Source organism: Halichoeres trimaculatus, unplaced genomic scaffold, assembly GCF_033239565.1.
Source record: "Halichoeres trimaculatus isolate MK-OKI-2021-1 unplaced genomic scaffold, fHalTri1.1 fHalTri1_scaffold_15, whole genome shotgun sequence".
NCBI lineage: Eukaryota > Metazoa > Chordata > Actinopteri > Labriformes > Labridae > Halichoeres > Halichoeres trimaculatus.
Window position 1 is genome coordinate 6,978,270 of NW_027437193.1, and position 24,682 is coordinate 7,002,951.

The 24,682-nt window shown below is 39.7% G+C and overlaps 1 protein-coding gene across 2 annotated transcripts; it reads left to right on the forward strand.

Moving 5' to 3' along the window:
• Positions 1-9,616: 9,616 nt before the first annotated feature.
• Positions 9,617-24,223, forward strand: ranbp3b (RAN binding protein 3b). Of its 2 annotated transcripts, XM_074689308.1 has the most exons (17): positions 9,617-9,733; positions 12,926-12,981; positions 13,299-13,335; positions 13,433-13,510; positions 13,620-13,691; positions 17,401-17,466; positions 17,639-17,731; positions 17,938-18,047; positions 18,388-18,507; positions 18,825-18,925; positions 19,030-19,105; positions 19,195-19,291; positions 20,046-20,170; positions 20,258-20,378; positions 20,964-21,106; positions 22,705-22,900; positions 23,043-24,223. In XM_074689308.1, the coding sequence occupies exons 1-17, from the start codon at positions 9,712-9,714 to the stop codon at positions 23,084-23,086; spliced, it is 1,557 nt and encodes a 518-aa protein (XP_074545409.1). In that variant the 5' UTR covers positions 9,617-9,711; the 3' UTR covers positions 23,087-24,223. The 2 variants fall into 2 exon arrangements, with proteins under 2 accessions (XP_074545409.1, XP_074545408.1); XM_074689307.1 differs by lacking the exon at positions 9,617-9,733 and having other exon boundaries at positions 12,883-12,981.
• Positions 24,224-24,682: the final 459 nt, after the last annotated feature.

Below are 24,682 nucleotides of genomic sequence, written 5' to 3' on the forward strand. Positions count from 1 at the left end.
TAGCTTCCTGTCGTCCCTGCATGAGTCAGCGCCCCAGTTTCACCATTCCAATGACACAAGTTTAGCTCCACATCTGAGTAAATACACATTGGAACTTGTGTGTTTTCACATTTTTGAGTCAGTATCTTAAATCCTAAAATATATATTATATTAAGGCTGTAATAACAAAAACACACAGGGAGTAAACGCTTTTTTAAAACACAGGATGTTAATTACGAGGAAACACTGCTAAATGGAAAATGTATTCATACTTCACCTGTATGACTGCACATCTAAAATCACACAGGCCAAGAACATAAGGGATTGCAGTCATAAACTTGTCATAAAAGTGACCTGGGAGATTGCTGTAGCCCTTTATTGAACCACACGTTGAGCTGTTACGGGAATAGATCAGGATTCTTATAAAGGCCTGTTGACTTTCTCTGTCATGCTTGTCATAGTCTCTGAGGACCTTGACTCCAGGATGCAAGGGACTGAAGTTGTATAGAAACAGATATAAATCACCCGTCCATCAGTGGCGTTGCAGCCTTTGAGGTTTTGCATTAAAAACACGTGTCAGCGTTCCCATATCGCGTATCCGCCGCTGAAAGCTTTTACTTTTTGATTCCCGAAAATGAGCCGCAGTGTTCCATTCACCGGGACTTTTGTGACAGGTATTAATGAGCTTGGAATACCTGAAGGGACATCTGATAGTGCTGCTCGCTGTTTATATGCTCCACAGTACTCACATCCAAACGGCCTGCTGGAGCCCAATGAGGCGTTCATGGACCTGGCCTTTTCATTCCCTCTGCCTGCAGGGTACTAATGCACGCAGGCTTACTCCTCTTGTTTACCAGAAGTCTGATCCAGAACACATAAAATGCACCCTATAGAAAGAATCTTAGTGTTAGTTTCCAGTAGTTGCCACCCAGGCATCATCACAGTTCATAAAAATTAGCTTTGCTATGATTTATTTCCATATTGCCTCAGTCTTTGTGCGATTCTGGTCTTGCTCTCTGCTTGAGCACGACATGAAAGAGCTCCGACGGCTCAGTGGAAGAACAACCCTGAACTTCAAAAGGAAAAAAAAAAGATAAAGTTGGCTGCTATCATCTCTTTTCCTCTCTAACAGAAAGATCTTGATGGATTAACAGCAGTCACTGTGTGTCAGGAGATGATGGTCCACTGCCAACAGCACTTGGAGTCAAGCCCTGGGATGACACACAGTGTTGTCTTCATCATACCTTGCAGACACATTGATATGTTGTTTTATACTTTCATCAGGGCTGTCGTTTTGCATGCAAATGAAAGCAGACATCTCCATTAATCAGTGTGTTAGAAACTTTACTTTGGCAGCCGTCTTAAAAAAGCCGCTGCAGGGATGAAGACAGAGTGGTCTCACATCCTGCAGACTGAATAATGAGGCTGATTTTACTTGGATTTCTGCTGCAATCATCCATTTGTAAGCTACATGTGCTTGGAAAGGAAAAATGAAAACAAACACGAGAAGAAAAAACAAACGTGTCTCTCTCTTCCAAAGATTAGATTTGATGAAAATGGGTAGATTTAAATGTTTTCCTCAGGAAATTCGTACATTGAGCGCTAATTCTGTGCATGCTTTATCATTCTAAATTTTCTGTCCCCTCAGGCCTGATTCTGGGACCCAAGAGTCATTTAGGTTGATTAAGGTTTAGGTGTAGTATTGTGTCAGTGTTGTATGTTTTTGTTTAAAGATCTATGCATCCATTATCGGTAGCACTTATCCCATTTGTGGTCACCAGGAAGCTGAAGTCAATCCCTGTTGTCACTGGTCGCCAGTCAACCGCATGGCTAGCATGTAGAGACAGTCAAACATCTGCGCACACACTCATACCCACGGGGTGATTCAGAGGGACCAGTCAACCTGATGAGCAGGTTTTTGGACTGTGGGAGGAAGCTGAGGAACCCACGCATGCATGAGGAGAACATATAAACTCCACACAGAAAGAGGATTCGACCCAATCACTGTGTATTCATGCTTTTAGAGTCCAACAACAATACAGAAGAAAGACTTACAGATACAGCCTCATAATCACTCAGGATATAACGTATTCACCATATTTAGCTTCAGGAGGGGAAATAAACAGCTGTTAGTGATGGCGAAGGTAATCAGGAATACTTTATTAATCCCAGAAGGGGAAATCAACGACTTCTGGGAAATCTGGTATTGCTCTTTACATAATACAATAGTTGGAAACAAGATGAATAGGGACATATACAATGAAATAAGATAAGTATTAGGTTTACAATAGATAAGCAATTAAGTATCAGTAAGAAACAGTGGCGATTGCTCTAAGACTGCAGGGTAAGCTCAGCTTCCCCTAAAATGTCCCCCCCAAAAAGTGGTGATATGTTCTGCTGTGTGTACATTTCATTGACACAATATTTGCTAGAATTCCTTCATCTTTTGTTCAGAATCAGCTCCTATCACAGGTAACTGGCTCCACCTCCTTCTCATTCATCCCCGCAGCGTCTCAGCGCTTTAACACAGTCGGACGCTGAGGGTCTTCTGACTTCAGCGGGGAAGCGTAGAGTGGGTTGTTCCACTGTGGAAACTGGACAGTCATTGGATAAGCGCTGGGCTTTGTCCCGCCCATCGGACGCTCAGCGTCTCTGGGGGTCTATGAGGCAGTGGGCTGGCCTGGACGCTGGGCTTCTGCATGATGATTGGATGATCTGTCTGAGGCCCAATCCCTTTTTGATTGACAATAAAATGAACCAATCAGCTATCTTGAAGTATGACCCTCCACCCGGAGTATCCTCTGAGTTTACCGTCTGTTGTTCTGGACTGATCCGGAAGCTTTAGCGATCCCCAGCGAGATTAACTTCTGAAAAACGACCAACGTTGTGTTTAAAGATCCTCTCTCTTTACACTAATCAGCAGCTACAGCTACAGCTGCAGAGCTTCCCCCCGTCACTCACACTTACAGCCTTTCGTAGTCTCACGTAGCAGCTCCAGCTGCTAGCAAGCTGGCACGGAGGGTAGAATTTACGTTTAAATAAATAAACAAATTTAAGATGTAGGCCGGAAAAAAATGAGCTTCCCCTCCTTGACTGACCAGTAGCCGCCACTGGAAGAAACCAGATAACTATTTAAATAAGGAGACAGGCAGGGCAAGATTAACTATTCTGAACAGTTTTTGCACTAAGATACGAAAGAGGATAAGGGCCACGGAAAAAAATTCAAAATAAAAAATAAATAACTAAATTTCCAAATTTTTTATTACAATTTTTCAGAGAAAAAAAGTCTGAATTGTGAAATTAAAGTCCGAACTCTGACTTTGTTTCTCAGAAAAAAATATTAATAATTTTCTTTTTTTTTTTTTTTAGTGGCCTTAATCTTTACCCGTAGGAAGGAGACTGCCAGTTATTGAAAGGTAAATTAATAAAATATATGACTGTAATGGTGACTTTTATGGTCCCATTTCTGTTTTGTATGTTGATATTGTTATATTTATGCTAACTGTTTGCGCCACCAGGCCATGGCAAAGTCATTGTGAAGTAAAAACTATTTGGTAGTACATTCAAATCTAATTTCAAAAAGACATTATTGAGGCATCAAAAGATTATTTTAGTTGGGAAAAGAAACTACTTTCTAATGTCAGGGCAGGGCAAGATTTACTCTGTTGTCCTCAGGGGCAATAGTTATTAAGTAATATAAAGCTCTTTGTATTTATAGTTACCATAGACACAACACAACGTATCAAAACACCCATGACAGCAACCATAAATAATCATAAAGATAAAATACCACAATATTAATATATTAATAAGTTCTTTGATAAATTCACACCCTCACAGGTGAATAATTGTTCTTAGATCTTTCCGGCTCCCACTCCAAGCCAGAAATGATCTTAGAATACTTTTACTTGTGTAGTTGGGACATCCAGCATGAAAACCTGAGAGATGCCCTGGTATTTAATGCTTTTAAAAGCAAGTCAAAACCGTTCTTTTTCATCAGTTTTCTCCAGAGCTTTTAGGGTGAGTACCTGTGTGTGTGAGCACACGTACCTCTTTGTGAGGCCATAACTGTGACACGTGGGTTACGTATGCTTGGATATGTGGGGCAGCTGTGGCTAAGTGGTAAAGTCGGTCGCCTCTCAATCAAGAGGTTGGCTGCTCCCAGGTCACCTGTGTGATCCCAGGTCACCTGTGTGATCTCAGGTCTCGCTGTTACATGCTGACGTGTGTATAAATAAAACTGTCGTACCAAACCTTACCTTGCCAAACCTCACCTTACCTTGCTGTACCTTGTCCTTGCTGTACCTCGTCCTTGCATTGCCTTGTCCTTGGACAAGACACTTGACCCGTTGGCAGTGTGAATTGGATTAACTAATATTAATTGAGGCCTTACATCACAGTCTCAGCCAGGTGTATGTGAATGGATGTGACATGTGATGAAAAAGCACTTTAAGTGCTCGGACTTGAAAAGATAGCTTTATGTAAGCACAGTTCATTTACCTTATGCATGTCTATAATACACTCAAATAGTCTAAATTAACCTGATGACACATAAGGTAATGAAAGCCTGTGTCAAGACTTTTTCTACTTAAATGTATTTATTCTTCTTTAAAAAAAAAAAAGAATAAATAAATAAATCTGTTTTTTTGTTTGTTTGTTTTTGTTTTGTTATTTTTCGATAATGTAGTCACAGACATGTCCAGTCCAGTGGACTCCATGCACCTGAGTATTCAACAGAAAACAGTGTTAACTTATTGTGAAATTAATTAAATAGTTCCTTATTTATTTATTTTTTAAATATTTTTATTTTTTCATTTTTTTGTTTTGTTTTTTTAATTCCATTTATTTTTTTGCAAAACATTTTAATATATTTTCACACATTTGAATTTTGTATTTGAAATATACTTGGTGTTGCATGATGTCCATTTCATAATTTCTAACAGTATGAACTTATCAAGATCTTTAATTATTATTTCAATTTTTTTTTCATGAATAATATTTTGTTTCAAGCTTTGCAAAAACATTCAACATATTTTCCACAAATTTTAATTTTGTGTTAGAAATATATTCGATGTTGCACGGTGTCCAATTCAGTGCACGCATGATTCTGCTTTATTTTTAAACCGAATGTTCTAAAATAATAAAATAATACCATCCCTTGAGTGTTACTTTATATCATCATCATGACTATTTTTTCCTCTAGTGTTCTTTTTGAAAAGAAGGATTGACTCAGTTTACCAGCAGGAGTCATCAAGTGAAGTTGTTTGCCGGTCGTCTTGCAGTCAGAGGAAATTTACTTGCAGTTACAACAACTGACCACTGAATGAAGCTCAAAGGAGAGGAGCAGCAGAGAGCACTCTGATATGCAATTCAACCATGGAGACTGTTGTATCTAGGAGAAAATTACTTTGAAAGAGCTAAACACTGCAGAGACCACTATGCACTAAAAGGTTTAAGTAAAGTAAAACTTTTATTTTTTTTGTTTAACATCTATAACTGGACTGTATCTTTGGTTCATACAAGAATTGCTTGTTATCCTTTGTACTAGATTCAAATCTTGAGAAGACTGCTTTTGAAATTATCAGTCTTGGACTTTGGATACGTCTTCCACTACATTCAGAAACTTTTAGAAATGTGGACTCTTAAGATGTTTTTTGAAAAGCAATTGAAGATCCATCTTTTCAGACTAACCTTTGGTGTAAACCGTGTCTGTCTGTGTTTGTATTAAATCTAATGTCTGTTTTGCTTTTTTAAAACTTCTAATGTGAAGAATTTTATGACCTCTGCTCTTGTAAGATGCTGTATGAATAAACTAACCTACTTATCATACACGTGGTTGTAATTGCAACACACATAGCGTTGCTTTGTGTAAGAAATGTGTTGTTAAAACAGCCTGATCGAATGTGAAACCTGATGAGTATGGTACAAAGGACTGTGGATGAAAATAAAAGTGAAAGCAGGGTACGATAACATGCTTTGGACCATGTAATCAAGAACGAGGTTTGGCTGGATGTTTTTTTATGGTTTGATCAAGGTCATGAGAAGTTTCTATTACTGACTGTAACTTCTGCCTGAAAGTAATCCTTCATATTTGGGGTACAAATGCGCCTTACTTGTGATTTCATGCAAAGTGTGACCATTTAAGATTCACAGAGACTGGCTGTGCTTTCCTTCCAGTCACCTCATGGCTGTTGATTTTGTTAAAGCAGAGGATTGTGGCACAAGTTCACCCACTTACAGGGCGTGAAAAGGCCGAAACTCCAGCAACACTTGTATCAAAGAGAAAACTATATTTTAGACCAACACATTTAATGTAAAATGTGGATGCAGGTTGAATGTTTCTGACTTTCTGTTTTAAACTGACCCTCCTTGATGTTATCTGAAGTATGTTTCATTATGACTCTAATAAAGGCCACAAGCCAAAAGGCTCCAGTTTAAAATAAAGTTGTTCTCTTTACTTTAAGAAAGCCAGAGCAGGAAGTCAGGTGCAATTAACGTTGTGTGGTGGAAAACAAGGGTGGGGTGTTTGTGAGTGGGATGTGACTTTGACCAGGAAAAATAAATTCCTTCCCCTCCACTCAGCTGATGATGTCTCGAATCTCTTTCAAACCACCGTCAAATCATCTATTTTTGAATCCCCATTAAAATATGTTTTTATATCACCCTATTCATCAAGAACGGTCACATTCACATTAATACACTTCTATATTCAAGATAGTTTCATAATGTCAGGAGCTGATCCAAAGTGCTGTTTTGGGTGCATTTTTCAATGAAGTATTTTGATTTCTTATGATCTGTGGTTGATGTTTTTACAACCCAGAAGCTGCGTCTTAAATAACACTGCTCCGAAGATAAGATCGATTATAAACACTTCTCAGTGAAGAAGTTTGTTATGGGTTTGTGAAGGAACGCTTGCATTACAATAGGCTTTGTTGTCTTCCATTGTTGCTCAGAGATGTTATGTAAGGACTTGGACTGAGGTGGTCTTCAAAGCATGAGCCTGTCATTCACACAGATCCCTCACAGCAGCAGCAGCAGGACAGATAGCCTGCTTTTTCCTGTCTCTGCAACCTTTACTGGAATGCAACAGAGCCTGTTTAGTGGTTTGCTACACTTCATTCTACCTCGTAAAAAAAGTCAAGTCCAACAGAAATTCTCCAACATTCAGTGGGAGTTCAGTGTGTTTTGGTGAGGACTGAGCTTCCGGGCCTGCTAGCAATAAAAACGTTGACTCACTGGTTCAACCGTGGACATTGGACAGCGGTTCCTCTGATGGATTAGAGCAGAAGTGAAACTGTTTTGGTTTACAAGGCAAGCCAAGCTCTTCTGACAGACTGTGGCAAACAGCACAAACACAAGCGGAGGCTTGTTTGAGTTTTGCCTGAAGGGAAATTTGAAGAATGATTCTTTCTGAAATCTTGGTCGCATTGTGCAATACAGACTCTTGTGAAATATGCTCCCTTTAGTGTGCCTTAACCATAACTGAAGAAACAAAACAAGCAACTGGTTTCTGTTTATAACCGTGCAGTATTTGCTCAATTCTTTTTTTCTTCATCCGGCCTCTTCATATGTATATCTAACCACTTTCAGGAAGAAACTTCAAAACGTTTATGTAGCTTTTGGTTTGGTCTTTGTTCTATTTATGGGGCCAGGGACACAGCTCATAACAAATAATGTGTTTCATTATTCTGAATCAAACAGATATGGTTGAAATTAAAAGCAAGTAAACAACGTAAAGTGGTTTAAATTATGACTATAATTGCTTTATAGAGACATGCAAGGAAAAAATAATAAAATATGGGAATAAAACTCCAAGTGCTTAGCAGAAAAATAATAATAACAGTCAGTTGAAATATTGTTTTAGCATACGGGTACCATACACGGTATAGTCCATGGAACTGTAGAATACAAGCATTTTAATTCTGGACCAGCTTTTCCTGGTTACACTTTGCTAAATTAAATCCAATTTTTTAATTTTTTTAGATTTTTTTTCTGTTTTTTTTTTTCTTTGTGTTTTTTTTTTTTTGTAGATTTTTTACTTTTAAACCAGATTACAGCCTTTAAAAACATCCAATCCACTTTAAATATGTAGCACATTTTAAAAACAATGAAGCTTACCATAGTGCTGCACAGTAAAAAAAAAAAAACACCAATAAAACAAATCAGATAAACTAAAATGACACAAATAATAAATAAGAGTCATAAAAACAAATGGGTTAAGGATGAGTTTAAAACATGGAAACTTCCCATTTAAATGTCTCACCTTAAGTGTAAACATCACAAGCTCGTGAGCTCTATGTGATAGTTTGCCCTCTAGTGGTATGTTACATAAACTGCGAGGGCCTTCAGCAAAGAGACAGCAAAGGGAAAAAAAAATAGACAGGCAGTTGTCAGGCTGTATGTACAAATCACAAATTTGTTGAAAAATATGTTAAAGACGATCCAAAGGCTGTCTATATTTAGGTTCCACCCCCAAATGTCTACACATCTGGCACTTCTTGGTTCGATCAGAGCAAGAAGGCCTGTGTGCAGGGTCTGGGAACCAGTCAGGACTGCAGAACAGTCCATAATGCTTTCATGTGCTACTCGAGGCGAAGCAAATGTGGCTTCCATGAAGGCACCAGAGCTTCAGGAAAACAGGGAAAACAGAGCAGACTGGTGTAAACAATGATTATTTTAAACAGAATGGGCAGAAATGTTAGAAACAAATACTGCTCACTGGTTTATGAGCAAAAATATTTGATGGGATGTGGGAAACTTGATCTATTTCATAATACTGCTTTTTATAGACTATACTACTGTCAGATATGAGAGCTGAATTTATTTGGTGTCTACAACCGTTTTTATAGTTTAACACCTTTCAAATATAAGCCCCCAAACATACGCTTCTTAAATTCCTCTGTGGGGCAACAAGGAGCTGCTGTGGATTAGGCCACCAAACCAAGGCCTGTGGACAAATGGGCACAAGAGCCTGAATATCACTGGGGTTGTCAAGTGGGCATCTCCTGTCACTGGTGTTTTGTCAAGTTAGGCCTGCTGAGGCTAAACAGTTAGGTCTGGCATCCCAGAACAACCTCCTTTGATCCATCAGCGCAACACCTAAATTAATAACCCAACCCTGTCAGTACTGTCACGCTTAAAAGACCCAGATTTTGCACATGCAAGTTCCAGGTAACACTGATACTACCAATACTACTTTAGCCACTTCAAACCCCTAAACCCAGAAAAAAAGAGGATTTAAATATCCAGAAATATAAACCAAACAAGTTCTATGGTGTAAGCAAATGATTGTAGTTATGCCAATAATAAGTTGTATTTTGAAGTGAACCAATTTTATGACAACCCATTAAATATTTTTGATTGTAAAACACTTTTCTTGCTACTGTAAATAAATAATTCACAGACAAGTCAAGGAATTGAATGAAAATAGTCATTTGTCCTGCAGGGGGCGCCAAATTTCACAGAAACACAATATAATTTGAAAGTTCCTAACAGGAGCTGAAGCTGCTCATAAGAACTGTTTGAAAGAAATATTACATAAAAAAAACATGAACAAAAACACAACGGCAGCAAAGAAGTATATTTGAGATTGGTTTCATGACAATGGAGAGGGTAGGGGTCGTTTTCAGCATCATCACACAGCAGCAATGTGCTCTCTGCCACTGAAAACATCTCGGCCTCAGCTTGTGTTATCTGCGCGGTGGGTTGTGGGTGTGTGAGCGTCGAAGTAAAATGGCGGACTTGGCAAACGAAGGTGAGTAAGTGGCAGAAAGAGAAAAACAATACAGACACTGTGCCGTTAGAAACGTTACCTGCATATCTGATACCTGAAATGAAGCTGCTCGACCGCACGTTAACGGTAAATTCACGAGACTTGCAGCTCCGCGGCGTTCACAGGACTACAACGTTAGCATTCAGGCTAATCACGCTAACGGCTGGGCTTTGGGTAATTCCTGGCATGTCTCAAAACGCCCAGCCGTACACTAGCTGGCTTACCTCTCAGAGCTAGCACCCGGCTATTTATAGGCGGTGTGTTTTTACCATTTGTGTTGAGTTTCTGTAGATGTAAACCAAAGTAATACGAGTGGAACAATAACTGCATATCGTGGAACGAAGTAAAGATACAACTTTAGAGGCAACTATTCGATGCTTTAATCGGCAATTAACGTCAATAAGGCGAAATCCTATTTGTTATTCAGTGAAACTTAGGTAGCGGTTGACGTTCATTTAGGCGCGTAGAGGGAAAACGACAAGCGCGAGGCAAAGCTATGTTCCCCCTTCTTATTTTATCTGTAATACACTTCTTCTTGTGATGTTCTGTTAACTCTTTTTGGTGAAATTAGTTGGAATACTTATGCATTCGCTTGTCAGAAGAGATGACTCATGCGGGATGCAGCGTATTAGCAGGCTAACTATAGCCAATAAGCTAAGCTACATTCAGGGGCATTAGGGAACAACCGGCGGTGCCGACTATGTCCTGGATCGGGTCAGATAGTGTAAGCGCTGGCTCGTTAACATAAGCCGGGAACATCTCAGGTTGCTTGGATTTCACCAGTGACTATCAGTGTTGCATGCTTGGTTTATAACATACATTAGTTAAGATAGCTTACTGAAGGCTGCACTGAGATTCAAAGCCAGGTGTTAAATATAGGTCACAGAGCTTTATTATGTTGATGCCACTCAGCGTGTAACACATACAAACAGATAGCATAAAGCAGTGGGGGGTTGTGTTAAAGACTCTGATTGTCGGTCTGTGAAACAATGTGTGCAGCGGCCGTCTTCTATTTTGATGTTAGCGCATGCATTTATGCCCCTGCACGGCTCACAGCGATGCTACACCTGCTCGGTGTAATAGGCCCAGCCCAGACAGAGGAAAACCTTTGTCTGCTATCATTATAGGATTACAGAGGTTACCGTGTGGAGGTAGCCGCGTTAGGTGAGCTGGTTTGACATCATAACACTACCTGGCCCGGCGAACCCTTTTACTTGTTTGGTTTTCACAGTTGCATAATAACATCTTTATAAAATCCCTCATTCGATCACTAAAGTAGCTATAGTAAAATAACAGCTGAAACTTTGACTGTGTGGTTAAGGAGAATCACAAATAATCATTTCATGTGGATTATATTGTGTGGATAATTGATTCCTTTATGTCACCATTCTTTAAGTACTCAAGTATTTGCAGGATCAATTCTGCTACCCCATGAAGAGTTTTTATTCTTATGATTTCCTTAAATTCAAGTGTTAGGATGTATTTTCCAAAGGTACTTGATGCAAGGTGTATCACCCGCAGTATAGGCATTATGTAAGGCCTATATTTAGAGAAGCAGGCACATAGTTTAAGCTATGGTTCCTGAGGACTAGGTTTTCTTAAAATCAACCAAAAACCACAACAAGAGTCCCTGATACAAGAATAAATAATACATTTTGCCTGCCGATAACTATCTGAAATAAATATTGACGCACATATAAGCTATAAAAGTATAAACAGGACTATTACCACACCTCTGCTGAGATACTTTTAATGTTAAAATGTAATCATGTTCAGTGTTAGATGGCAAATATCCCAAATAAATCATTCATTTGACTTTGCAAAGATGTCAGGGTCAGGATATAAACACTCCACATGTATGCGAGATGACTGCCTTGGAGTTTGGAGGCATAGCTGTATACTCAGTTCTTAATATGGGCCTGTATTATGAAAATCTCAACCTGCCATCTACTTAATTTAAGTCACATGTTAGTCAGCATTGTAGAAGTCCATTTTATTAGTTTCAGTCTTGTGAGATTATTTTCATGCTTCCTCATTTTGCACTTTTACTTTTGTTTTTGTTTTTTTTCCTGATCTGCTTGTTTATTTTGATAAAGCAGGGGCACAAAAAGTTCTCATCCTCAACAGTCTAGGCCACCTGAGTGTATTTTCTCATAACTGTGGGTTTTACTTCTGCTTCACATGTTAAAGCCTGTGGTTTGCATTGAAATATCTTGAGCGCGCAAGTGCAAGATGTTAAGGCTGATAAGTATAAACCCACAGTATGGTCTTATCTGAACCAAAACTCATGCCATCACTGCTTTTTAAAGTGATACTCCGGGATGGAACAAGTTGGGTCCTATCACAAGGTTTAGGGCAGAAATGACCCCTACAGCAGTGTTTTTTTGTGCAGCAGAAGCCCAGAGCGCTCGCACCAAACACCCCCTCCCTGCTCCTCTGCCGGATTCCTCTGCACTCAGACAGGGCCAATTTTTACTTGACCAAAAACACAAATAAACGGACTCCCACCAAAAAAATCTGATATCGGTCTGCATTCACTCTTTATTTAAAGAATTTTCAGCGCCTTACTTTCACACAAAAACACAGCTCAATATGGCTCTAGTTCTCATCGTGTCGTAAAACGGCGCTACCTCCGCTGCAGAGCCACAGCTGGCTACGAGGCTCTCGCCACTTAGTGTATCAGTCCGCGCGCAGCGTGCCAGATATAAACAAACGCAGGTAGTCTGCCAGGACAAAGAGACACAATGAGAACTAGAGCCTTATTTAGCAGTGTTTTTGTGTGATTCTGGTTTGAATTCTTTAAATAAAACGTGAATGCAGACCGATATCAGATTTTTTCGGTGGGAGTCCGTTTATTTGCGTTTTTGGTCAAGTAAAATATGGCCTCATCTGAGTGCAGAGGAAACCGGCAGAGGAGCAGGGAGGGGGTGTTTGGTGCGAGCGCTCTGGGCTTCTGCTGCACAAAAACACTGCTGTAGGGGTAATGGCTGCCCTAAACCCTGTGATAGGACTCAACTTGTTCCGTCCCGGAGTATCACTTTGAGAGGAAAACTGGACACTGAAATGAAACTACGCAAACGTTTTTCCACTGTAAAGCATTAACATCAAATGTGGAGGGCTGCTGAATGCTCAATATTGTTGCACCAATGACTAGCCTACATCTTCTCTTAACAGAAAAGCCTGCCATAGCGCCCCCTGTGTTTGTTTTTCAAAAAGATAAAGCACAGAAGGTAAGTTTTTCACGTTATTTCAGGCATTTTCTCTCAGTATTTACCCACAGTGACATCTGGTCTAGACTAAGCCCCCATGAATCACAAATTGCCCAAGACTTTTGAAATGCTCCCATCTCTCGCGAGCACTTTTTAAAGCTTTATGAAACGTCATGATACTTGAATAACTATCACATTTCTCAAATTGACACCCTTTTTTGCCGTTCAAAACCAAATCCCTTAATGTGATGATTTGTGTTGTTTTAAAGTGACCTTAATTTTAAGGGATTATTCTTTGGGGTTAAATCAGCTTATAAATTCTTTGTATTCCATTGCAGCGATCTGCAGAGGGTTCAAGTGCAGAGGATGGAGAAGGTAAATTTAACTTTGCAACTTGTCTTTTTCTTTTAAAACATTTTTTCATAAATTTATTTGGACTGAGACAATGTTAATGTGTGTCTGCTGTTTTCAGATTCAGATAAAGACGAGGGAAGCTATTGCCCCCCAGTGAAAAGGGAAAGGACCTCATCGTTCCCACCCCCGCACTCTGGTAAGGGCACGTTGTGACTAAGCAGAGCATTTGTGTTTTACTTGGTTCTTGCTTGTGGTGTACACATTGATTTGTATGCTGAGTGCAATGCCTGTTTGCTACTTTGCAGTTCCCAAGAACAATGTATTCATGCCCTCAAGTTTCTGCCAGTCCCCGACTGGGAACTCTGACTCTGAGCCAGGTGAGGCATCAAGACCACTGTTAGCTTTTCTTCACGGCTGAAAGAAGGCCCACTCTTAAATCTTAGTCTCAAGAATCTTAGTTTCAAAGGTCAAACATGGGAGATTTTTAACTGTTGAGGGCGGCAGACGCCAAGTCACTGAGCCAACAGATACAGTAACTTTCAAGCCCCATGATTTTGAGTCATACTTTGTGAATGCGTGTTAAAAGAGTTTTGAAAGCAGTATTTTAGACTTAGATGTTATGCATATGCACCCTTTCAAATTACCTAGCTCCAGTTAAATTTCACATGGTATTTTTACCTCTGATCTAGCCATTCAAGTATTCAAACCCTGAGGGTCAGATGTTACTCAGAATAGAGGAAGATGGAGTTAAATAATGCAAACACAACTATCACAGACTAACGGTCTCCACAGGCATGTGTTTTTTTCTTGTTGTTGTTGAGAAATGATTCTGCATTACTGAAAATACTTTAAACTTACTACTTTAACCAATAGTTTAAACTTTGTGTTGTGATTACCTGCCCGTTTTCTCACACAAGTTCTGCCAAATAACGTTTGTATTGAATGAAACAGAAACAGCTAATGAGGATCTTTTCATCGTCCCCATTTATTCAGTAACGACAGGCTGTTATTACCTGTGACTGGGCCAGTACAGAATGTAATTCTGCTCCTGATTATGACTTTGTGAACTGCTTTCAGCTTAGAAACAGATTCAGAGGTTACCGTCTTATTTTTTGTACCAGTCTTGAGATAAGTGTGACAGAGGAGTTGCTGTTTAGAAGCCTCAGTGTCATGAGCGGATATTTGGCTGCAGTTCATCAGAGGTTATAAACCAGTTGTGTTTCATTCTTGATTGCTACTCTGCCTGTGTGTTGTTATAGACTTAACTTAAACACCAACTCAGGAGGTGTAATATACAATAATCCAATACGCTTAACTTAATGATACCTTAAACAAACACAGTTTAATGATCTTAAGTTTGCTGTAAGACTTCAAAGGAAGTATTAACAGAGCTTGATATTCATTTCTTTCCTCAGTAGCACCAGGGATGTTAACAATTAATTGGGTGTTTGATTGTTAAGAACATGCTCGAACAGGTCACAGTCTCATTTTCCCACAGAGTAGGTAAACAAACACCATGTGCTCTGGTCTCACTGCACTAAAATGAGTTGACTTGGAGCAGCAAGGAGGGCTAATACCTCATTTAAATTTTGGCAGATGAGCATATTCATGAAATGTTTGACTTAACTCACAAAAATAGAGAGGTTCAGTCCTATGACGTTCTTATTTGGACTTCTTATGCTAAAATTTGAGTCTTGAATGACTAAGACTTTCTACAGACACATCTCCCCCTACATTTAAAGGGGATATATCATGCTGATCCGTGATTTAATACTTACATATAAAATAATTAAGTTGAAAACAAGACCCTTCACCCCCTGAATGTCCAAAAAATGAGATATTGTATTTTTTCTGATATCCTACAACGAGATTTGATGCCTAGGTCATTGACATTTGGCTTCGAGATTTCAACCCTTGTGACGACACGAGGATCCTCTCTTTTTATTGGAGTAATCTGATAAAGCAGCTCCTCCTCTGTGATGTCAGTGAGTCACACAACCGCCACCGAGGAATACACCCACCAAGAGCTGAGTATAAATACAGCTCCCTACCAGCTCTGGCTAACTTGACTGAGTGCTGGATGCAGGGACTCTGCTCTGCTGAGCAGCTCGGCTTTACATGGTGAATTAGCAGTTAAAACGTTGTAGTTTTAGCAGACGTCGTAATACTTGTGAGACTGCAATATTGGCATGCTTCTGTGAACCTGGACCACAATAATGCTGTGGTAATAACATAGTGACGAACTGACGGTAGAGGCGATCTTTAGACTACACTTTCAGCATGATGGATAAAACAGACAGAGAAAAGTGAAGGAGCAGGATGGAGCCCTGTTATAGAAATAGTTTATTGGTGAAGTCTGCCTATATTTCCACGTATAAACTACACGTTACAGTACCGGTTTGACTCACCACACTGAAGCATCCTGAGATGATCTGTGTCGAGGTGGATTTTCTTCCTCCTGAGCTGCAGAACCGTCCGGGTCTGACTCGGGTCCAATACAATACAAGGACGTATCCTACACTCTGCCATTTTATTAGTGCTATCAATGCCTTACGGTGAAGTTTTGGCAAACAGCAAACTCGCTCAGTCTGCCCCATTCAGTGTGGCAATTTTGAAAATACTGCCATGCTGCAAAAACCGCCCCCTGGCTCTACCCCCTCCGCCCCTCTGATAGAACTGACCAATCAGAGCACAAAGGGCTGTGACATTGCAAGGTTACTGGAGGTCATTCTCAAAACGGAGCGTTTCAACGAGATCTTCAGAATGACCTAAAATGAGGATATTGAGAACGCTATTGTGGGGAAATGAAGGAACTAAATGACTTGTACTGAGGGCAGAAATGCTTTACAGGCATCCTAGTCTGGCATAGTGAAAAGGAGAAACAAGCGTGATATGTCCCCTTTAAAAAAATTATGTCCGTGCATGTAAAACCGTAATAACTATAAGCATTTTCTTGTTAGTCATTTTCTAATGTGCACAAGTACCTGTGGAAAGGGACATTTGAGCGTATGATGGTAGTTTCTTGATCAGTCATTTTGTGTCTGTGAGAAGCCCTCTTTTTATACAGGGATAAAACTCTTGGTTGAGTTTATTGGACTGGTGAAATGAAGCAGAAACCTGCATATCTAGACCCTGTTAGAGTTTGTGTCTTTACTGGAGTTCTGAATCCTCTGTTGGTCAGGGTTACAGTATTTAATGTCATACTGAATGCATGATCTAAAACAGAATGTGTATTGTGTTTCAGCATATCCAGCTGAAGGAGAAATGCAAAACTGCATCCGCTGCAGTATTTAGATGTGCTCAGATTCAAATCACTTAAAGCAGGATGACATTGACACTGATTTAAAAAGGAAAGATAAGATATTTAGATTACAGTATGACTTCAGTGGCATTTTGACTCAGCATCAAATATGTGTCTGTTTTTGAGAGGAAGAGCAAAGTCTGAATTCTCAGTAAATGTTTTCTTCAAAAATTTTATTTTGAATTCAAGAAAGTAAATCAGGCATCGTCAAAATGTCCTTCAAAGTTCTTAAGTTACATTTTTGTTTTAAAATGAGAACAAAGATGAATAGCTGACAGTACAACAGCTTGCTTGCAGAGGTGTTAGACTTTGGGGAATGGCCTTACTTTAACATTAGTTTCATTTGGTTAAATCTAAACCTTTTTACAAATTGGAACTTTCATGCATGTGTGATTTCTTTTTATGTGCACAGCTCTGTTCAGTCCACGTCATAAATAAAGCTATCCCATCGACACAGGTTTGTCTTGTAAACTTTGAGGGGGAAGAGGATGCTGTTTTAAGAGCGATTTCAGCTCACTGGTCAGGAGCAGCTTACGTCAGGCTAATAAAGCCACTGAGATGGAGAGTGAGAGGCAGACAAAGATCAGAGGCCCTAGAGCCGGCCATGTCAGTGTGCAGGAGCTGGATCACAACCCAGCTCTTGAAGCTCTTCAAGGGTTGCTGTGGTAACGGGCCTTTTGGTAGGGAAGGTGAAAAGACAGAAGGAACGTACCCTTTTCTAAGTTGCTGTGTGACTCTTGGATCTTTTTTTCATGACTGTCCTCTCTTGTTCTCCGTCTCATCAGAGGAGAAACCTGTGGGATTCCGTTTAAAGCCACCAACCCTCATACATGGACAGGCTCCAAGTTCAGGTTGGTGTTCGAGGCTCTTTGGCTTCTTTCTGTTTTTTTTTTTTTTTTCTCTGGCTCAGATCTTTTTTTAATATGGAAGATGAAAGAATTCAACACTTCTTCTTTGGCCACTCATTGAAACAGAAAGGCTGTGTGTTTTGAAAAGGTATGAGACAAGTTTGCTCTGTTGCAGGGGTCCCAAGTCAGAAACCCAAGGAACAGCAACGCAGTGTTCTTCGCCCTGCAGTTCTCCAGGCGCCGCCTTCAAAATCACATATAGAGTCCAGTGAGTGCTGCTAAGAGTCATATTCACCAGTTTGTTTCCCTAAAATCATTGAACTGATGACTTTAATTTAAAGATGTACATAAATAGAAAGACTCTGCCAACTTATCAGAAACAGATCATTGATGTTACTGTGTTCATGTTCATATATTACACAGACAGAGAAAGAAAAATCCCCTTAATGATATTTCTCCTGTCTTTCCTAAAAGATTCCAGTTGTGGAACCAATGGCGTGAAAAAGTCATCAGATGGGGCCCTTGCGACGCCATCCCTCTTTCTGAACAACACAGAGCACTCAGCCGACTTGGCAAAGTCACAGGTGAGGAGTGGCTTAATCTTTGCCTGCAATAATCCGAAGCAAAGTATTGAGAACAAAGCCAGCTGGATTATTCCAGGTTTTCCTTAAGGTCTCCAAAAATGTGGGAATTTGCTGCAGAGCTGAGGACGTGTGATTATTTTTACCCCCTGTGCCGAGGCAGCTCGTTGAGTCTGTTTTTATAAGAACTTATGCAAATGTTGGATCCAAAAGAATCACTTTATTTTAAGAGAAAGCTGTTTGTAATTCTGGGAGCAGTGTAACAAGTTAAGCTGTGGCATATACCGAAACATACAGAAAAACATCACATCAACCAAAAGATGTGTCTTCACTTATTTTCCAGAAACACGAAAATGAGGAGGGGGAAGCAGATGGTAACAAAGAAGAAGGTGAAAGACAGAAGAAGGATGCAGATGTAGCAATATCTTTTGTATTTGGTCAGAATATCAGAGACAGAGCAAAGGTGGGTTGTTTTCCACTCATCACACCTTTTCTGACATGAAGTGAGAATGAAATCTCAGACAGTGCTTTAATATTAAATTACGTCACATAAGTCTTTTAAGTTATTGTTTGTTTTGTTGTTTTGTTTGATCCCACACTTAGAAAATTTCTTGTAGTGTTTTGTGATTCCAGCTTCTGTTTCGATGTGCATTTGCAGATTTGAAAGCACTTACTCAAACTGTTGTAGCAGCACTATCTGTAATTCGTTCTTGCTCTGTCTCAGAGATCAGGTCAGTTCTTTTGATATCTCTCTAAATGCATTTCATTTCTTTCCTCCAGTTGGAAGAGAACAGTACAGAAGGCAAGTCAAAAGATGGTGTGCCACTGGACTCTCAATCAGAGGGCACTAATTATTTCTTACAGTACATCTCTACCCCAAGGTAATGGAAGTGTGTCCTCTTTCGAGTATTTTTAGCAACTCATCTTCATCCATGATTAACTTTTATCAACTCACCGATGTGTCTTTTCTGTCCTGTTCTTCCAGTTCAAAAAATGCCACAAACAGTACAGACAGTGGGGCAAAATTTGTTTTTGGGCAGAACATGTCAGAACGAGTTCTGGTGAGTTGTAAACAAATCAGTCTTTTACCTTCAAGTTAGAAAAAAATACTTTAACAAGTCACAGTAATTATCTTTGTGTCATGTTTCAGAGTCCCCCAAAGGGCGAGTCTCCAAATGAGGAAAATAAAGAAGTTATAGCTGCGCCTTCTTCAGAGCCCTCATCGCATGAAAACACCCCAGAGAAGGGTAAGAACAGGACAGACCTGATTGTTCAAGAGCTGTATCATCATTTGACTGATCAGATTTAAGGAGAAATGTTTCTGCTGGACAACAATAACCATAATATAACAAAAAAATGTGAGTCTACAATTATAAATCCCTGCAGTCTCTGTATTTGACAAGTGATGCAGATTCTTAAATGACACAAAACTCAGGAGTCGTGTTTACTAGAAATCAACAAAGATCTGTGCATGTAATACATACAACTGTGGTTTGATGTAAAAGTCATACCACTGGTTTGATGAATATCATTAAAACAATGGAAGCTATAATTACACACATTTTTTGTTTTTGGGTTTGAGAGAATGGCATTTCCTTTGTTTGGTTTTAATCATGAACTCTGAGTCTGAAACCAAGGTTAGTGTGTGAATACAGCCCACAGGAGTCTGTTATTCCCAGCTCAGGGTTAAACACTGGAGTACCTATTGAAAAATACTGCATCTACATCTCTGTGCTGGGATTGTCTAATCTTTTATCCAAAGAGAAGTCTTTCTGCTTAGGGATGGAGTGTGTGTGTGAGATCCTGCAGCCTGAGCAGCTTCTGTGTGGTAGCCAGCGTCCTTTATAGTTACCTTACAGTGCAGGATAATGCCACATTTTGCAGAGACTGTTTTTTTTTCTAATAGGAGTAGAATAATGCTCTTAAAGAGACGCATCAGTTCAGGATAAAAGACTCCAGCCTAGTCAAGAGTCTTATCCCTGTACCTTATCTCCCCCCCAGCGAACAGCGTGTCTGAGTCTTTGGAGGAGTCTGCAGCAGCTTACACCAAAGCCACAGCCAAGAAGTGCATCTTAGAGAAAGTTGACGTCAAAACCGGAGAGGAATCAGAAAGCAACGTTCTACAGGTAGACGCTCGAGCTTTGTGCATCACATGTGCTGAAATATGGCTGGAAATAATGCAACATTTGTTTGTTGTCACTCTCAAACTTCAGATGCAGTGCAAGTTATACGTTTTTGAGAAGACTGCTCAGTCGTGGATAGAAAGAGGTCGAGGTTTACTGAGGCTCAATGACATGGCGTCAACAGAAGACGGCACGCTACAGTCTCGTCTAGGTAAGCACACCTGAAGGAAAAAAGTAAATGACTCACTGGTTGGAGGTGAGCATCTTTATGAATTAGTGATCAGATAAAACATTGATATAATAGAGAACATGACAGTGGGAGTGTGGTCCATTTCCTTTTTTAAAAAAATACCCAGTTTTGAACACAAGGGGGAGCTCATTCCTTAAGTGTTTCCTTGTGTTCCTGGCTCTTCTGCATTAACAAACACTTGAGCCATCAGGGTTTTGAGATTAAAGGAAAAAGATCTGTGCAAACATAAAAAAAGGCTTACATGTGAAGTTTTTGGATGACTTCCTTTAACTTTTATTCCAAAACTCAAGCTTCATACCAGATCAATCTAATTCCTGTGTTTATGCTAATAAAGAAATACAACGTCCTGTTCAGTCTTGGCAGTCACTTTTTTTCACCTTTGAAATGACCCCTCCTTGGATCATAACCCAGTGATTTTTATTTCTTTATGATATTCAGCAGCTCAGACATCATGGAGCCAGTTAGCACATCATAACAGTAAAAGAAAAAGAGTGGTGTCTCAGATGTGTTGTTAATTTATCTTGGTTTGTGTCTCAACTCTTCCAGTGATGAGGACCCAGGGCAGCCTTCGGTTGATCCTCAACACTAAACTTTGGCCCCAGATGCAGGTGGACAAGGCCAGCGAGAAGAGTGTACGAATCACTGCCATGGACACAGAGGACCAGGGGGTCAAGGTCTTCCTAATATCCGTACGTAACACCAAAGTTCAAATACTTCATAAATAAAAGCATGAAGCCTTGAAGCCTTGGCTCAGGTGGGAGCCAAGGCTTCGATCTCTTCACCACCTGCACCACTCTTACTGCTTTGTGACAAGACATCACAGCCTCAGATGTGGAGGCAGGAGGTTTGCTAGCTTTAGCTACCAAGCTATGGGAAGTGACAGGACTTCAGAGTCTAAACAATATGAACAATAACCAACTAACTCCTGTGGCTTCTCGTTGGGAATAGAAACTTAACAGTCTGTTTAATACTGGATTCTTTTTGTGTACGTATTAATGTATTTGGAATAATTACAACTGAAAAATAAATTTTGATTTCATGTTAAGATAGGCTTAATGTCTTGGGTAATTTTTCCTCTTATTTTCTAGTCATAAATACCTGTTTGGTCATAAAATGCCCTTGTTTTGATTAAATTCATAGTCTTTTGGAGTTCAGAATAACATACTTAAGATGTTTCAGGGATGATTTTATTTATTGTTAAAGTGTAAGACGGTAATATGTTCTAGTACCTGAAATTCAGTTTTCTGGAGAGATGTATCACATTTGAAGCCTAGTCACTCACAGAAATTATGATGATAAATGTTTGTCATAGACACGTTTTTTCACAATGAAGCCAAGAAAATGGCATGGTCTAACAATTTATTGATTGTGGAATCAGAATCAGAAATACTTTATTGATCCTTGAGCAGAAATTGCTTTTTAGTTACGGCTACTCCCTTCAAAAAGTGTTTAAAATAGAAAGTACAAAACATAAAATCATAAGATTTAAGAAATGACAGAATATAGAAATATAAGAAAGTTCAAAATGGAAGCGTAAGTGTACGATAAATTAAATGTAACTATGAAATATAAGTATGAGCATTTGCTAAGAATATGGTACAAAAATAGAGACATAAGTTATGGATTGCTCTGGAAAATGTACGTTTAGTTTTCATAAACCAGACAGTGGTAAGAGGAAAATATTAATAGTTTGCCCCAGTGTGTGTCTGATCTGTCAAAATACAGTGCATCCAGTCATTAAGTAAAGCTGACTGTTAGAAATGAGCCTGTCATTGCAGGTGCATTGAAGGACCATCATAAAAGTATATTAAAGTTGTCATATCGTGTCCATATCCAAATTATAAAAACAGAGTCGTGTCCTCAGAGAGAGTTTTGTCTCTATACTCAACTTTGTGTAAGGATTGTTCTTCTATAAGTCCACTGTTATCTGTGTGCAGTGACCTTTTCTTACTCTATAGATCGCTAGGGACAGCACAGCAGCGTTATGTTTGGTGGCGAGTCCAGGATCAGTCATAACACGGAGATATTACACAAGAGGAATGTTGCATATTTAAACAACTTTAATAAGGATAACTGAACTCCTACATTGAATGATTTTCAAGAAGAGACCCATCTTGAATAAAACTATACAGGTCAAAAACAGACTAAAATGTGACTAAAACGAATGGGTAATTTTGTCAAAAGACTGAGAATCTAAAATAGCAGGAATGAGCACCAGCATATAGTAAAAATGTGAACTCTGTCATTCAGTGTAGCTGACTGGTCTCTCCCTGTCTGTTGTTTTCAGGGTAGCTCTAAGGATGTAGGTCAGCTGGCTGCAGCGTTACATCACCGTATCTTAGCCCTGAAGAGCAGGGCAGAGCAGGAACCCGAGACCCCGGCAACAACCATCCCCGAGGCCGAGGTACCGCAGTCCAACGAGGAAGACAGCGACGAGGAGGACAACGCGTCTGCCTCAGCTTCAGCCTCCACTCCTGCTACGAGTCAGTGATTTTTATTGTTAGTGTGTGGGTTTATTGCAGCTTTTTGCTTGTTGGTACCACATCAGCAGTTTGTCTGCTGATCTATGTCCAGACCACTCTCCTACATAACTCCTGTCAACCTGCTGTCACTGTGTCTCTGCAGGTAATTCAGAGGGAGGAGAGAGCCAGGCAGTAGGAAGCACATAGCGTCACTCTTGGACAGCCTGCTTAAGATGCTTTTGTCGAGGCATTTTGTCGTAGGCGTCTCCATGGACACCCCTTGACCAACATGGGTCCTCCAGACCAGTACTTTTGGATATTAGAAGTCTAGCTCCAGGAAATAACCCCTCGTGCCGGAGTGTCTCACCCAACTCGTGCAGTTCATCTTCTCTGCATTCAGCGTAATATCTGGAGTCGTTTCTTCCCTCTCCTGTTTTGTGTTTTATTTTTGTTTTCGAGTATTTTTTTTCCTCTCCCCGATAGCAAAAATAAAGACTTCAAAGCTTTGGTTTGGGACTTTTCTGCTCATCATATTGATGAGTGTAAGGGTGTTTTCCTCTACATTTTAAAGTATGGCACATGTTAAGACTGCAGTTTCTACTTTGGGACCTTTTTACTCACTCTACAGTCGAACCTCTGGACGCCACACTTCCAGAGGAGCTTCATTCACAGTGTATTTGACTAGTCATCAGTCTGCTGTTACTGCATCAGATCCAACCCTCTTCTTCCTCCCGCCTCCATCCCAACCAGCCCGTGCGTTAGGTTTTGGCAAATGTAATTTATTTTGGATCGTCATTTTCATGAGGTATCTCAACTCATATGTGCTGTTTGTAATGGCTAGCCAAGACCACTCAAGTTGTCATTAATAGCAGTTTCTTATATTTCCTATTGACCTATATTATACTGAATAAAAGACTGAAACAAAGCAGTTTCTGCTTATGTGAGTTAATGATGTGACAACAGAGAAGCAGAAGGACTCACCTCAAATTTTTATCAGACTAAGATTTGTTTGTCATTCGCCTTGTGATTTCTTTTTCTATTTTTCCAAATCAAAACGTTTCTCACATCAGTCACCATTCTGCATGAAACTGTTGTTTCTTTTTCTTTCTTTTAGCATCCCGAGAGTTTACTGTGTTGATACATATTTTTTTTTTATTTTGCAAATATACAAACTTTTTATCCATTTACATTTGGAGAACATATTGGAATGAAGACTTAAGTTCATGTGTGGAAAATTTGAGTGATAACTGTAACCTTTTTGAATGTCATGTACATTTGAATATATCATTTAGTAGCGCACCATGTTTTCTCATCTCCTCCAACTGCCCCCTTTACAAAATAAACCATTTTGGACTGACATCTGGGATTAAATTTCCTTCTGAAACCTGTTTTCTGAGCTGCAGCCAAACTTTAATCCAAATTTCAGAGAGGAAATCCACCAGAGAGTGGTTTCATTTGTCAGTGATTGTCTTCTGTGGGTGTTTTTAATCAGGACAACACCTCGTAAAGAGAGACTGCTCCATCCGTTTTGTATTCATGTGTCATATCTGGCCTGCAGGTTGATGTATGCTGTGCTCTGACGGCATCGAGCAGGAATCAGACGAGAACTTGTTTACACACAGAATACATCACGCACAAGTCCATGAATATTTGATGCGTGTACCTTTCCTAACAACCCTATGCAATCTTTTACATCCAAAGCAGGGGCATAAATGCTACCTTTACCCAGCCTCTCCTTATCTGACTCTCTGTGCTGACTCACAGGGAGAGTATTTTCTGTCGATGACTGCTGTGGTGTAATGA